The 11,841-nt window shown below is 35.1% G+C and overlaps 1 protein-coding gene and 1 long non-coding RNA gene across 2 annotated transcripts in view; both read right to left on the reverse strand.

Annotated features, from left to right (window-relative positions):
- Positions 1–1,521, reverse strand: part of LOC114070647 — a gene marked incomplete at its 3' end in the record, with an annotated part of 21,020 nt that extends 19,499 nt beyond the window's left edge. The window contains exons 1-2 of the mRNA XM_027908176.1: positions 1,459–1,521; positions 486–533 (exon numbers count right to left, since the gene is read on the reverse strand). Of these exons, the coding sequence (XP_027763977.1) occupies positions 486–533; positions 1,459–1,480 (70 nt within the window). The remainder of the gene's footprint in view (positions 1–485; positions 534–1,458) is intronic.
- A 1,304-nt stretch (positions 1,522–2,825) lies between these two features.
- The window catches only part of LOC114070648, a 14,499-nt gene continuing 5,483 nt past the window's right edge, over positions 2,826–11,841 (reverse strand). Inside the window, exons 3-6 of the long non-coding RNA XR_003573950.1 lie at positions 11,304–11,348; positions 7,761–7,808; positions 6,877–6,897; positions 2,826–2,852 (exon numbers count right to left, since the gene is read on the reverse strand). This is a non-coding gene — a long non-coding RNA (uncharacterized LOC114070648). The remainder of the gene's footprint in view (positions 2,853–6,876; positions 6,898–7,760; positions 7,809–11,303; positions 11,349–11,841) is intronic.

An 11,841-nucleotide genomic window follows, 5' to 3' on the forward strand; every position in this document is an offset into this window, starting at 1 on the left:
CCTACCTTTATTCAGCTTTTTTGCCAGAGGGGGACTGCGACAGAGCATGATGGAAGACTATATTTATTAACGTGAAAGAAAAGAAATTGAATACGTTTCTCCCTATGTAGTTATGTTACAGAAGAGATTTTCTATGAGGACAATACACTTGTTTTAAACACTGCGTGCCAAATTAATTACAGACCACTTGCTTAATAAAGTAATCAGCTGAATATATTTTTAAAAGTTTAGGAAGGTGGTAAAGCGACACGGTTTCAGCAATTTATTCCTCACAGGAACAATATTTATTGATTTGATTTGCCTGGCTTGCCTCACATTTTGTACCTTAGACCTGAATTCGAAAAGAGAAAAGATTGCAAATGTGATCTCCCTTACAGAAAACAAACAAACAAACAAACAAAAAACTAACAAACCGAACAAAAATAAACAATAAACCACAGCCTTCCTGAAAGGAAGTTCCTTTATAATAAAGGAAAATCATGTACCTGATGTCAGATTTTGATGTCGTGGAGCTTCTTTTGCTGGCGGGGTACCTAAAGGACAAAATGTTGATAATAAATTAATCTCCATTTTCAGGTCAAAATACTGAAATTAATTTCAGTCAGAAGTATGTTGGTTTCTTGGAATCAAATCTCAGATAGGAATTTCTATAAACCAGATTTCTTTTAAGCGTGACTCTCCTAATAAATTATTTAAACATAGAAATTTTATGTCCAGTGAAACCATGAAAGCAAGCTGCTTCTAGATATTAGTTTAGGGGACTTGCACCAGTACAACTAACTGTTATCCTTTGAGGGTCAGGACTTCAATTTTATATGTAAGTCACTGTATTTAACCAATGTAGGGAAGATATTTATGTCTTCAATCACTTCCTTAATAAAATAGTGTAATTTATTACTATTAATTATCTTTAGTGGTATAGCAGAAACCATTTCTCCATTTGTATATTACTGTGGGGAAAAAAAAACAAGCTAGTGCTGTGTCTAACAGGGTAGCCAGAATATAGGTGATCATGAAGTCTGTCTAATGTATAAAAAAATGTTTCTTATCAGTGTAGTTATTCTACAGTATGAAGCTGGTATCACACAGGCTATGGAGACGAACTTTGCACTACCTCAGTAGGGAGCATAACATCAGACACAGTGGGGGCTGCTAATCCTGCGGCTGCAGTGCTGGAGAACCCTGCAGAGAGGATAATTCTGTGCCAGCCAGGGAGGGTCACGGGCAGGGCACCGCTGCAGCCAGATTGGATGTGCTGATGTAATCCTTGATACTCCTATGCAAAGGAGCCACCAGGCATTCAATTACCGGAGATTTATGTACAATATTATCATTTTGGTTTACTTGGACATATGTAGAAAGACTAACAAAGCTCCTTTTTCCAACCCCATAAAAACCCCCAAAACCTAATGTTTGCATTTTTATCGCTGTTTACAAAGATACTTATGCCTTTATTACCTTTGGTTTTTTCATTTTTCATCTGTTTCTTCTCAGTTGGTTTTTCTAGCAAGGAAAAAGTAGCACAGTTTAAGTTTGGTAAGCTGACTGCTGAATAGATTATTACCTAGAATTGTCTAGTAATATTCTTTGAAAATTAATGCAGATATTTTAGGGGTTGTTTCAAACAACAATACATGCAAATTTGCAATCTCGTGTTATTTTTATTGTTATTTTCTACATATATATGCACACACAGAGTAAATTCCTACCTTCTTTTTCCTTAGTCGTCTTTGGTTTTGGTTTTTTTGCAACTAGAGAGATTTGCAAGGAAATAAAATTACGTGACAGGCATCAGAAATACAGGGCTCTTACAATAAATATATTGCACAAAGATTCTCTCCCTTGTAATTTCCCTGGAAGAATTACAGTGGTAAATGTGTCTCATGGCACGTATACAATGTCTCTAATACTATAACAGTGGCTGCTACCCTTAGTGGCAACAGCAGTTCTGGGCTTTACGTAGAGCTGTTGGAAATTGTTTGAATATTGCTGGTTGCAGAGTAGTTTAGAAAATCCTGATAAAGACTTAAGGCACTTGAATTCTGTAATTCCCTAACTACTGCCAGGTTTCCCTAATTATCTGTTGCCAAAATGCACTGGGGAAGGATCCCTCTACCTATTGCTTGTTTCTTACTCCCTTTCCCAGAGCAATCTCAATCATCTGAAAAAATTAAACAAACAGAACACCCCAGGATATGGAGCTAGATGGACCTTTAAAACTGCCAAATGTGACCATTCAGAAGTCCTACAGCAACAGACTGTAATTTATTTTATTTAAGGATTTTTTTCCCCAACTGTCCATTCACTTAGAGCATGCGCTTTTTTTTCTTTTCAGCATCCTTCTCCCCAGCCTGCAAACACATTTGGTCTTTGATTCCATTCAAAAGGGCAGACTGAAATTAAATAAAGTGTATTGCTTCAGGCATCTGAGTCCATTTCAGTATTCCCTCTTGACTACAGCAGAAAAGTAGCAGGCTGCCTTCAAATTGTTTGTTCATTTGCACTTTGCATCATCCAACCAGTTGTGATAATGCTTTCTTCCATGTCTTCTGGTGCATATGTTATCTGATTAACACTAGCTTGCTCAGTGAGGATCACCTGTGTCTAGCTCACCAAGATGTGCTGCAGAAGATAAACAGTGAAAATCACGTGATCAGCCAATCAAATCAGTCCATGGCAGAGAACTGCGTAGCAGCAATGCTGTCAGTTCACCCATGCTGCTTTACATTATCATTGTTTGTTGTTGATGAGCAGTATGCATTAATCAACACTGGTTTGGTCATTAATTCTTTCTATAAGGCATAGCAGAGAAATGTAATATTTACCTGCTGTTGGGATTTCAGCTGTTGGCTCTTCGGGAAAATGATCAGTGATGAAGAGGAAGATGTCAGGGAAGGAAAAGAATAAGAGGTTGAGTACCATGTTTTTTTCGGGGCAAGCAATAATTTATATAGATGTTCTCTTTCATCTGCAACTTTTCTCAGAATAATTATTTACAAAGAAATGTGCCTTAACAATGGGTGTGTAAGTAGTTTCACACTGAAAGTTACCAGTCTTAATCTTTGAAGTACTACAATCAAACTTGCAATGGTTACTGCAAATGCAAACACTGTGCCAATCAAAGCCTTCCAGCAAACAAATATTTAAATAGACTTATTTCTAAATGTGCCTTCAAGGTTACAGATGGCTATGCTATTTTCAAAAAAATTTATTCAGTTTAAATGTTACCTTTCTTATCATCCACACATTCCAAGGAAAAACTGTCACTGACCTTGAATAGCTGGCATTCACCCCTGTGTGTTTCTCCCACTTTAGTAGTTTACCTTGCCTTTTAAGAGTAAAATCTCTCGGGAGCTGGAAAGATTTTGACTACATCTTTCTGCAGCACCTAGCACAAGAGAAGCATATATTCTTGTGCTATTTTAATACCCATAATAATGAATGGAAATTTGTCGATTCAATGGAATAGAAATTCTCTTGTGTAAACCATCATGGCTCTTTTTAAATCAAAGCAATGAATTAAATCTAGATTTTGAATCCAAGAATTTTTTACCCATCACTACTTCATTAGTCCCAGTTTTATTTTAAAATACCATTTAAGAAGAATAACCTCACTATCTAAGCAAAGCCTTTGTTCCCTGAACCTGGAGCTGGACAAAGAGAATAAGCTCACAAAACATTTTACTGTATCTTTTGATTGAATTATCTCTGTATTTTCCTCCTGTTGAGTTTTGGCTTCAGTGAACATGAGGCTCTACACCCTACACCAAGGTGAAAGTGTCTCAGTCAATGCTTTTTCAAGAGGAAGACTGAGCAATTAAACATAATTTTCACTAACATATCCCAGGAATCTTTCATTCAAGTCTTAGTTCGTGAGGAGACCCATAAATGTTAGTGCTCAATCCTTAGGCACCACGGGCATTCAGTAAAGGCCAGTTTTGCTGCTATTAAATGCTAACATTCTAAAATCCTTTTAATGTTTACTTTTTTGCTTATGATCATGCTCGTAGCTGCTGAAAGCTGATATGGTACTGCATTGTGAAAACTGATATAGTACTGCACTGTGACCCATGGAAGAAAAAAATAAGATTTGTCTGAGGTACTAAATCTGGGAAGAGGTTTCATGCTCTGACTCCTTAATTGAGGGATTATCTTTCTGAGGGATCTGGATGGGCCCAGTTATCTGCATGTATCCTAATTTAGGATTAATGACTGATTCCCTTAGACAGTGAGGTCCTGGAACACTTTTAACCTCAAGGGTAGTCAGTTTGACTTCTCAGTGCATCAACAAAGTTCCACTTGCTCTGGGGACCTTGAGAAACATACTACCCCTATCATGGGACTTTCATTATAGAACTAAACGGGAATATAGTTTGGCCAATTCTTATTTTTTCTCTTAAAATATCCAGCCTGCATGTTCATCTCCTTGATTTCAAACTGCAGTTTGGTATTCTTGCATGTGTAAGATTTGCCTTCAGCTTTGTCTTCTGTTCAAGGTAATGTCTCACAATTTGTGAGTCTTTAGTCAATATGTAGGGAGTAAACTCTGTTTCGTTACGCTTTAGGTTTGATATAGGATCAATGGCCGTCAAAACCTCTTGTACATGAGAAAAACAGAAATAATGAAAAATAAGATAGTTTGTCAATTGCTTTTAAAATTTAGTGAGTGGCTGGTGTTTAGCTGCCTGCCTGGTTAGACCATGACAGGAGGCTACTGCTATAAAAATTGTATGTATTGTTAATTTGGGCACTCAGCCTTGTCTTTCTGTCTATATGTGTCATTCACCTAATGATCCAATCTCTCTACTATTTTAAATCCCGTTTGCTTTACAGTAAGACTGCACAGGATACAGTGTGGGAATAAATTCAGCCCAGGATAAATGTATGAATTTAGTACATAAATGTATGAAATGTATGAATCTAGTACATTCCTACTAGACCTGAACTGCAAAATCAGTGAGTATTTTATGTCCAATACTATATTTCATAGTGAATTACGTGATAGCTATGTTCATGTTATGGCAAGTATACAGTACACCTGGCTAAGAAATAGGTGAAGCAAAACTATATAGAGCCCTAGAAATAAAAAGGGCAGTGATCCAAATAAGTGTACTTCTGTAAGTGGAGAAAATAATTTTAAAAGAGATAGCTCTGGGGTTTAAAATCCTAAACTAGATCTATTCAAGGATGGTTAAGTCAAAATAGGCAATGTATAGAGAATCACTTTTGTGTATGACTACAGGTCTACTTGTTACTGGTTTTAATTCTTTTTCTTTTTCTAAAGGCACTGTTAACCTTTATAATCATTTCAAGCAGCTAGATATAAGCTCAAGAATGTGGTTTAAACAGCCCTCTGCAAAGGTCAAGGAAAAATATCTCGGCTATTCCTTATATTCACAATATGCCAGGGTAATGTAGTATCTCTCTTGATAAAAAAGCATTGTAGACAGTGATTTTGGGTTAAAGAGACCCTCAGTGAAGAAAGCGTGAGGAATTAGTCACTTAAATCTCTGATGGTTCTCTCACAGTAGTGAGTGCCATCACTGGGTCTCTCAGATAAAACAATGCAGAAGACATTAAATGTCAGTGAACAGATCCAGTGAAAACAAGACTGAACAAACCTGAATAGTGGAATCAAAAAGAGGAATTTTTCTTAAAATACTGCCAAAACTGGAAATGAACCCATGAATAGCTTCAGAGGAAGTAATAATTTTGCAATGATAACGCAAAAACTGCAATGCAGTATTACAGGAAATCCTTCAGTGTTGGTATGGTACATTTCAGATGTTTTGTATTCACACTTTCTCTTTGGAGATGGGGTTCAAAATAGTACTGTGTCTTCCTACAGGTGTTTAAGAGCAGGTATTTATCTTCTCTAACTTTAGGCAGCTAATATAGGTGACTGATTTAGGAAGTTTAATGGAATCAGTTTTCCTTGCCCTGTTGTCAGCTTCTGACCCCGACCAGGAAGAGATCAGTGCCTCATAAGGCTTGGTCTTGGGTTCGGATACACTTCACAGATTACTTTGCAGAATAACACTTGGTTTGGTCTTGATGTGCCGGGCACAGTACAAAAAAAGAAAAGATAGATCCTGTGCTAAAAAAGCTACAACTAATCCATCTGTGAAGGTCCATACCTCAATATTTTCACAATTCAAAGCATGCAGTGTAAGCACTGTCCTTCTGATTCTTGTCTGACCATGATTTGCAGTATGTAATGTGTAATGACTTGCCACAGTAAGAACAGATCCCAGTTTTTATCCATACAAAAGTCTTAGTGACTTTAAAAACAACATTATGCAATGACTTCACTGGAAGTATTTGTAATATGAGAACTTCCCCTTGAATCCTCCTTAAAACTCATCTAAATTTGAAATATTCCTTTCTCTTCTTTAATTTAATTTAGGATTTTTATTAAAGTAGGAAAACAATATTGTATTGAAACAAGTCCAACAACGTGCTTAGTGAATTAATGGTATAAGTAATTTCAAAATGGTAAAAGAAGTAAGGAAAAGGCTGTCTAATTCAGTTATGCTACATGCCATTTTCAATAAACAATATATTTGCATAAAGATAAATCATGCATTTAAATTCATCTAAAATCACCAGAACATCAATTTTGCTACCAATGTAATTTATTTTATAAGAACTAAAAAGTGCAAAAGTAGTTTGAATGTTGTAGCTTCCAAATATTACAGTATAAATGTACTTAGTTTTGTCGTGTTAAGCTGCTAGTAAGCAGGCACAGTACAAGAGTATCTGTAGTATAAGCAAGAAACATTACCTAACATGACAAAATTACAAAAATGCAAACTGAGACAACATGCATCTGAAAAGAAGGTTTATACTCTGTAAGAAACAAGATATGTCACATACTTGCAGTGGTTTTCGGTTTGACTGGGAAGTAAAAAGAGGAAAGAAAAGTGGTCAGACCAGTCAGGTTCAGCATAGTATTGTTATAGCAGAGAATGGCTTTATTTGTTCTATATGACTCCTGCGTATCAAAACAATTTTTAATAATATCACAGTAATTAATAACAATCTAATAATGAATAATAGTAATAAGGATGTTCTCATCTAGAGATGATAATTGTTTTGCTAAAGATGAATAATAATGAAAATAAGAATTTTAATTCTTCACTTATTTCCTTCCATGGAGAAACATGGAGCAGACATTTCTTAAACCCACTATGACTGCTACACAGAGAAACTGAACAATGCTCTTCCTAACCCACCAGCAATTTCGCTCTGTCTTGTACAAGTGAGGCTGTGCATGAGCTATGTTATGCAGAGACATTTACCACAGATGATGGATAGTGCCAGATCATGATCTGAATAAACTATCTGCTATGGATAAAAATTAAACTGTTCCTCATCCTGGCAAGTTAACTCATACAGGAAGACTGTGAAGTCCAAATAAATGGCAGATACCCACAAATAATTAGCAAAATGAAGCCATTTAAAGTAAGCAATTTCAGAAAATGGTTCAAATTGCTTGCTGGCATATGCCTTTGTCATCAACAGAATTACAAAAGCAGAAATTTGACCTTTGATATATACATATGTCTATATCTTAAAATGACAGCCCACATTGTAAATGAGCACTGTGCTATCTTAGTTACGGTATGGCATGTCAAGGCCTTTCTATACAGCAAAATAGGTCACAGAGCCATGACTTTGACATTTGTCATATACAGTTGTATTTCTCTATTTCTTTAAATAGCATTTTCAAAAGTAATGAATACATAAAATGTCCTTACCTGGTTTTGTTCGTGGAACATCTTTTTGTTGTCTGACTGCTTCATGCTCTAGATGAAAGAAACAGCATAATAAAATCACTATTATGTTTCTAAGTTACATTTTGTATGGATGTTTTGGTGGGTTTTTTTCTGATTGGTTGGGGTTTTTGTGTTGTTTCTGATTTTTTTTTGTTTTAACTAAGAAGGATTGCATGTATATTTTTCAGGATTAAGCATTCATTTTCTCTCGTTTCATGCTGTTATTTTGAAAAAAACACAAACACATGGGTGGTTATTTACAAATTATCCACTCAAGGATCTGTCACAAAATAACAAAATTCATTAGTAGTGTACATAGCTCAACACATGTAACTATAATTCCACTAAGAGTTATGCATGTATCTTAAGGAAGAAGTCAGTTAACAGGGTCTCCTCTCAATTTTGAAATGTAATTTGTATCTACTTTCCATTTTTATTATTTCAAAGAAGAGCATAGAGCAAACTCAGCAGCTATTTTCTCAGCCTTTATGCTGTTGATTCAGATATGCTTGAGCTGAATTCCCAAATTCCTGAACATGTGCTATCCAGATGAATAAATTATATTTAGCTGTGATAAATGCGTCTCATCTTCACCCCTTCCCCCTCTTCTATTTCATAATTATTACTGGAAAAAATTATAATTAATATTACTTTGAGAAAACCCCACCCCATAGATCTCATAGCATAGTAGCAGCTCTGCAATGCAAACTGGGGTCACAATGCATCTCAGGGCTGAGGAATCAATGGACAGCTTTGCTGGCCTTGTTTCCAGGTGATGTTTTCCACACCTAGAGGACTGTGCATCAGTTTCCTTTTGAGCAATGAGGACGCTAAAGTGGGCTGCAAAGTGGAAAGTGTTGAAAATGTGAATGGCCTCTGAAAAAGATCCATATGCCTTTCTGCTACTTGGATGAATAATTGAACTCCTAGTAACTGTGATTTCAGGTGAAGATACTTGTCAAGAAATACCAAGAGGAACACATGATAGGGAATTTCAAATGGGAAACAGTTTTATGAGATGTGAATGAAAACCAGTGTCAGCGTAGAGTGATGTATTTCCCATATCTGGACTTTTTTTGATTATGAAATTGTTTAAGGAAGTAATTTTTTTTTTTTTTTGAAGTTTACTTTGGATTCTAAAGGTATGAAAGACATAATAAAACAACAAGCAGGCTGTGTGATAAGTTAAGATATGGACTCTTTCTTGAGCACTTTTTGACTGAGAAGAATTCAGGATGCAACTATATTAAAATAGTTTATCTTTTTTTTTTTTTTTAAATGAGCAGGTGCACTAATTCAATGAAAATATTTGTTAACAGCAATTTTTTAGAAACTTGTAAATCCTGTATTAATTTTTATTCTTGAGAATTGTGATTAGAACAAGTTGACTCCTGTACTGAAGCAATTGATTATGTCAAATTGACTTTTAAATAGCAATGACAAGACAATATTTTAAATGAAAAAAAAGGAAGGCATGGTGATAAAGGCATTATAATTTTAGCAAAACTAGAAATTGCCAAGGGAGGGTTTCTTTATGTAAAAGAAAACAAACAAACAAACAAAAACCCACATATCCAGCTATTTTACAGGAATTTTTCTGATCAAGGTAGGAATCACATGCTTGCTGGCTTTGCCTGGACTACAGAAGACAAAAAAAGTTGAACTGTAGTATTTAGATACAAAGAGAAAATACTCTTTTCTTTTGCCTTTCTTTTTAAACATTCAAATATTTTATAGTAGTGAGTTCTTACTTGTTCTTAGCTTCCCCTACTTGTGTAAAGATGCACAGCATTAAACTGATAAAGTTAAGGTAGGGCAACATGTTTAGATCTTTGCAGCTCCCACTAGTTATCACCTCCTGCTGATAATGCATTATCCTGTCATTTAGCACTGTAGCATATTTATGCATTCCAGGATTATTTCTCCCTGTGTCATGGCATAAATCAGAAGTAGCTTCAGATTAGTCAACAGATGACTGGAAATTTTAATTAAGATTCATCAGATTTGCAAGATCAAGAGCACATCAAGTCTACATAGTCAGAGGAGTACTAACCATCTCCAGGGGTTAACTCATGTAATTATAAAATATTTATTAAAGAAAGAAGGGATGACTTTCCTACTGTTTGAAGTTGCCTGTTTCAAGCTCAACAGGTATTGATCTGAAAACTGACAATTATTTCTGTACTAACTTATGTTAAGTTGGTCAAACTGAAATGTTGTAATTTCAGTTTGGTTCCAACAAATAGGAAAAAGACACAGTAATCACATGACTTGAACACATCTTCCAAAAAATAAAGTCATGATATTTCTCTCAGTTTTGTTTCCAAACACTTGAACTTTTTAATTTTTGGTCACAAGCTAAGAGAGAAAGTTAGCTGACCATAAAAACAAAATTGGGAATTAAGATATGAAAATCCTGTAAATTCAAAAATGTAATTTCTTCCTTCTTGAAACTTGTTTACCTATCAGTAATTGCTAACTTATTAACTATTCAGGTTAGAAATATATTGAAGTATTTGTCAGTAATTAAAAGAAAACATTAAAAACACTTGAAAAAGTATTAAAAGAAACATAATTTATATGGCTTTGAAAAATCTACAGCAGTTTATAATCAGATATAAACTATCAAACCAGTATTTTTATTGGATAATCAGAGTACTCTAAAACATAATTTCATAGTAAAAGGATAGACTATCATTATAGGTTTTATAGGTAGCACTATAAGCCCACAAATTTTACGGATGTACAGCATTAGAGATAGAACCATAATACTCTGTACAATATCTGTTCTGCTACTGCAAAGAAGAAAAGACATATACAAAACAAGAACAGAAATCATCACCATATCAAATGAAAATCCATTGTTGACGTCATTGTCCAAGATTTGACAATCTTTCATTTTATGTTTGGATCAAGGCTACCCCGAGTAGAAATCAAGAGGTTATGAAAAATCCTTCAAAACAGCTTTGTGTCGACTGCTAATGATGATGAGAATACTCTAATTCCTTGGCTGACTCTTCACAGCTGCTATAACAGTCAATATTACTTGATTTTTCTTTTTCTGCCAGCATTACAATACAAAACTTACACAGTCTAAATCGTAGAAAAGCCTCAAAGATTTAGACTTTGCTTCCAAAACCATTTTCCTCCTGAAATAGCCAGTTTAAGGCTGATCCAAGTTCCTAATTCAACTGAAGATTCATCTTCATATTTGAGATCATTTCAGAGATCTGATTTACAGCTGTACCCCATTTCATTAGCCCAGCTCTGGCAAAGAGGCTGGAACAAGCAGCTCAGGGGCTGAAAGTCCTTGACCTGTCTTCATCATTGGAAAGATTATTCCTAAAATGGTATCTGCAACTGCCACTCTGCTAGTTTTGCTCTAAGAAAGTGTTATCAGTTACATATTTCAAAATACTGTAAAAAATTATTGCAATAAAAATATACTGTATTAGATGAGTGCTGAATAGTGTTTAACACTCCCCACACCCCTCTATAAATCAGGAGAGAAGGACTTATTCTTACCTGATTTCACAGTGGGAGTTGTCTTTTGTTGTTTAATTTTCTCCTCTGTATTGTGAAAGTAGCATTAAAATCACAGTGTGTTAGCATAAGTGAATACAACTGGAAAAATATTTCTATAGGTAATATTATGCATATGGTTCACAATGACAAAATAAATGCATGTTTTTAGCATCACTATCCCATTGTAGCACTATAAAATAGCATGAATGCATTATGAGTTCTGACTGCATGGTGAGATCATACTCCATGGAAAAATTAAATTATTGGCCCTAATGACTCAGCTGCCAGAAAACAGCCACATACCTTTTAGTTCTTTCTGGTAGGCACTCAGGTGGAAACTATTCTATTAATGCATCTATTATAGCTTTGAGAACATCACCTTCCTAAGTGTCTAAGTTCAACAATTTGGTATTATACAACACTAAGAACTTCTGCTTAGATGCTGCCTAATGACAAACATGAATGGAGCTATCCACATGCATCTACTCTCCGAAGATGAAGAAGGTATGGAGACTCCCAAGCACATGCTAGCTCACAG

The sequence above is a fragment of the Empidonax traillii genome, unplaced genomic scaffold, assembly GCF_003031625.1.
Source record: "Empidonax traillii isolate 1590-97213 ecotype Southwest subspecies unplaced genomic scaffold, ASM303162v1 scaffold1643:size83958, whole genome shotgun sequence".
NCBI lineage: Eukaryota > Metazoa > Chordata > Aves > Passeriformes > Tyrannidae > Empidonax > Empidonax traillii.